Source organism: Bison bison, unplaced genomic scaffold (genome assembly GCF_000754665.1).
Source record: "Bison bison bison isolate TAMUID 2011002044 unplaced genomic scaffold, Bison_UMD1.0 scf7180017864327, whole genome shotgun sequence".
NCBI classification, from domain to species: domain Eukaryota; kingdom Metazoa; phylum Chordata; class Mammalia; order Artiodactyla; family Bovidae; genus Bison; species Bison bison.
In genome coordinates this window covers 4,172,564-4,175,575 of record NW_011494899.1, presented here as the reverse complement: position 1 = coordinate 4,175,575, position 3,012 = coordinate 4,172,564, and the positions used below count along the sequence as shown (strand labels likewise).

General features: G+C 37.4%; 1 protein-coding gene across 1 annotated transcript in view; it reads left to right on the top strand.

Annotated features, from left to right (window-relative positions):
• The window catches only part of LOC104998297 (chromosome unknown open reading frame, human C12orf75), a 72,614-nt gene that overhangs the window by 65,849 nt on the left and 3,753 nt on the right, over window positions 1-3,012 (top strand). The window contains exon 6 of the mRNA XM_010853389.1: window positions 487-524. Within this exon, the coding sequence (XP_010851691.1) occupies window positions 487-491 (5 nt within the window). The 3' untranslated portion in view covers window positions 492-524. The remainder of the gene's footprint in view (window positions 1-486; window positions 525-3,012) is intronic.

Genomic DNA, 3,012 nt, shown 5'->3' with positions numbered 1-3,012 from the left:
AATGTAACTGGTAAGTAGCCTGGTGATTAGAAGAAAATTAACTGCCTTTTGTGTAACGAAATGAAGTGGAGGCTCCTTTTTATGAGTTTTAGTAGTTAGTAATTGTGGGGCTAATGAAGTCCTTTTGATAATAGGTATGATTGCAACTTTGTAGATAGCTTCTTGCTAAAGTTAAGTTTTAATGTGGCTTGTAAAGAATGCTGATTTACTAATCACTATACAGTTGTCTAATATATGGTTTTTTTAAAGAACTATTGATATGTACACATATATAGATGTAACATGTAATTTAATTTGTACACAAATATAATAAAAATATTATATTATTTTAACATACCCTGGTTATTTGTTCCTCATTGCTTTTTCTCTACTTGATGATTTAGACTAGCAAATATGTATATATCCCAGCTATTTGTAGTTCTATGGGTAACTGCAATAAGTTCTTTATAACTGAATATTTAACTTTTCTTAATTTTCTTTTTTAAGATTAGAAGAAAAAAATATCATGACTCAATAATCAAGAGGTACTGTATATTTTTCTAAATAATTCTGTATATTTACCCTTGATGAATGAACTGTAGATATTAATAATGCTCTGTATAAGATTAGGAGGGATCTCATCTTTCAGTTAAATCTATGGAATCAAATATGTTTTATTGTAAAGAAGTCTTTAATGATTAGATTGATTTTCTCTGCAGTTACCTTAATTCACTTAATTTCAACTGCAACTTAATTCATCAAATAAGAACAAGCTACATGTTTGCCTAGACTTACCGAGGTTTCTCTCTTCATTGCCAGAATCTTTGAGGGGCTATGACCTTGAAAATGATAGACAAGGAAAGACTAGAGAGGCTGGGAATTAGATTCGGATCAATATTAAATGTTTGGCAATAGCCAGGAGTACTTGATATACAGAGAGAAGATTTATCAGTACCAAAACTCCAATAGAGATAGGTAGTCATCAGTTTGCAAAGATGCAGTTTTACAGGAAGGAATAGTAAAATTATAGACCAGATTTAAAAGGTGAAGCACTGTTGACCTGGTGAAGAGTGTGGAGTTAGAATTATATTGATACGATGAACAAGAACAAGGATACAAGAAAAATAGCTTTCATTAACGACCCTCTGGGTACCAGATACTCTAAAAGATACTGAGCAACCATAGAGCCAAAGAGTTTCAGTTCACCTGGTCCACAATGCATGCAGTGCTTAGATCTTGCCTTTCAGTCTTGCTGAACATCCAATGATCAGGAATGCTCTGTCTCCTGAGATAGCCCGTTCTCTTTTGGGAGTCAGACAACCTTGGATTTGAATTCAGGCTCTTTCCGTTACTAGCCTGGCAAGTTACTTCCCCTGATATTTATCTTGAAGGGGTCTTGTTAGGATTAAATATAAAGTCAATGGTACCTTCTGCTGTAATTGTCACTGTCTTCATCACCATCATCATCGTCATTGTACCGTCATCCTTTTGTGTAACTAGGATCCAGCCTTTGGTAGACCAGAAGCAAGACTGATTTGATGTTGAACCAACTTCTTGCTCAGAGCCAGTATGGGTACTGGTGTCTGGGACGATATGGGGTGCAGAATAAGCTCAAAAATGGAGACAAATAAGCTTTCCTATTGGAGGAAAGGGACATGGAAGCTTTAACTGGTTTCTTTGGGATAAGAAATACAACAATATTAGGCAGCTTCTTCAAAGACTTTCTCGTCAAGGCTACAACATTATGGAGCATTATTCCCTAGTGCTCATATCCATATTAGGGTGTTGAGAACTTGCTGGAGATTTTCTATTTCTAGTATTTTTAAGAGTTCTAAATCTCATGTAGATTTCTAAGTTCCCTGCTGCTTTTTTCTGATGTGACTGTATTTTTTTTTATTATCTGCATCAAATAGAAAAGATAATCTAGTTGAAAATAAGCATACATTAGTGTTTACCCTCCTGAAAACAGGATATATTTCAGAAAGCATCTGAATAGAGTGGGAAGCAGTGCTGTGTAGACAGAGATCAGGAGACTTGGCAGGTCTGTATTAACACAGGATCTTAGATGAATCCCTCACTTTCTCCCAGCTTCACCCAATTTCAATTTTCACATGTGAGAGTTAGACAAGATGATTGTGGAAGCTTTGTATGTGGATCTGAAATTTCCTGATAACAGTGGAGCCACACTGCTGGTGAATCAGCCAACATCAGCCAATGTTAGACGGTGAGCTTGAATATTTCCCTACTGCCCATGGCTATCGGTATGAAAACAGACACTATTTTATTGCCATCCCTCTCTCCTTTCAACTTTTCCCATTCTTTAACTCTACTGGTTACCAATCAATTTGCCTCTTTTGAATTATCTGAGAAAATGTCTACATTGAAAGGCTGTCCGTTTACTCAATCGTTAAGCATCCTCAGTAGTACTTATCATGAGGTGTTGGAGCTTAAATTATCGGGCAGAAATGCTGATAAGAAGAGACGTTTTATGGAAGAGATTGGAGATGCTTTTGTTTTTTGACCTAAACCAGAAGATCAAATTGCCAACATCCATTGGATCACAGAAAAAGTAAGAGATTTCCAGAAAAACATCTATTTCTGCTTCCTTGACTATACTTTAGCCTTTGACTGTGTGGATCACAACAAACTGTGGAAAATTCTTAAAGGTGGTCAACAGACCACCTTACCTTCCTCCTGAGAAACCTGTATGCAGGTCAAGAAGCAACAGTTAGAACCGGACATGGAACAAAGAACTGGTTCCAAATTGGGAAAGGAGTACATCAGGCTGTACACTATCACTGTGCTTATTTAACGTCTATGCAGAGTTAAGTTCAGTTGCTCAGTCATGTCTGACTCTTTGCGACTCCATGGACTGCAGCACGCCAGGCCTCCCTGTCCATCACCAACTCCCAGAGCCTACTCAAACTCATGTCCATCGAGTCGGTGATGCCATCCAACCATCTCATCCTCTGTCGTCCCCTTCTCCTCCTGCCTTCAGTCTTTCCCAGCATCAGGGTCTTTTCAAATGAGTCA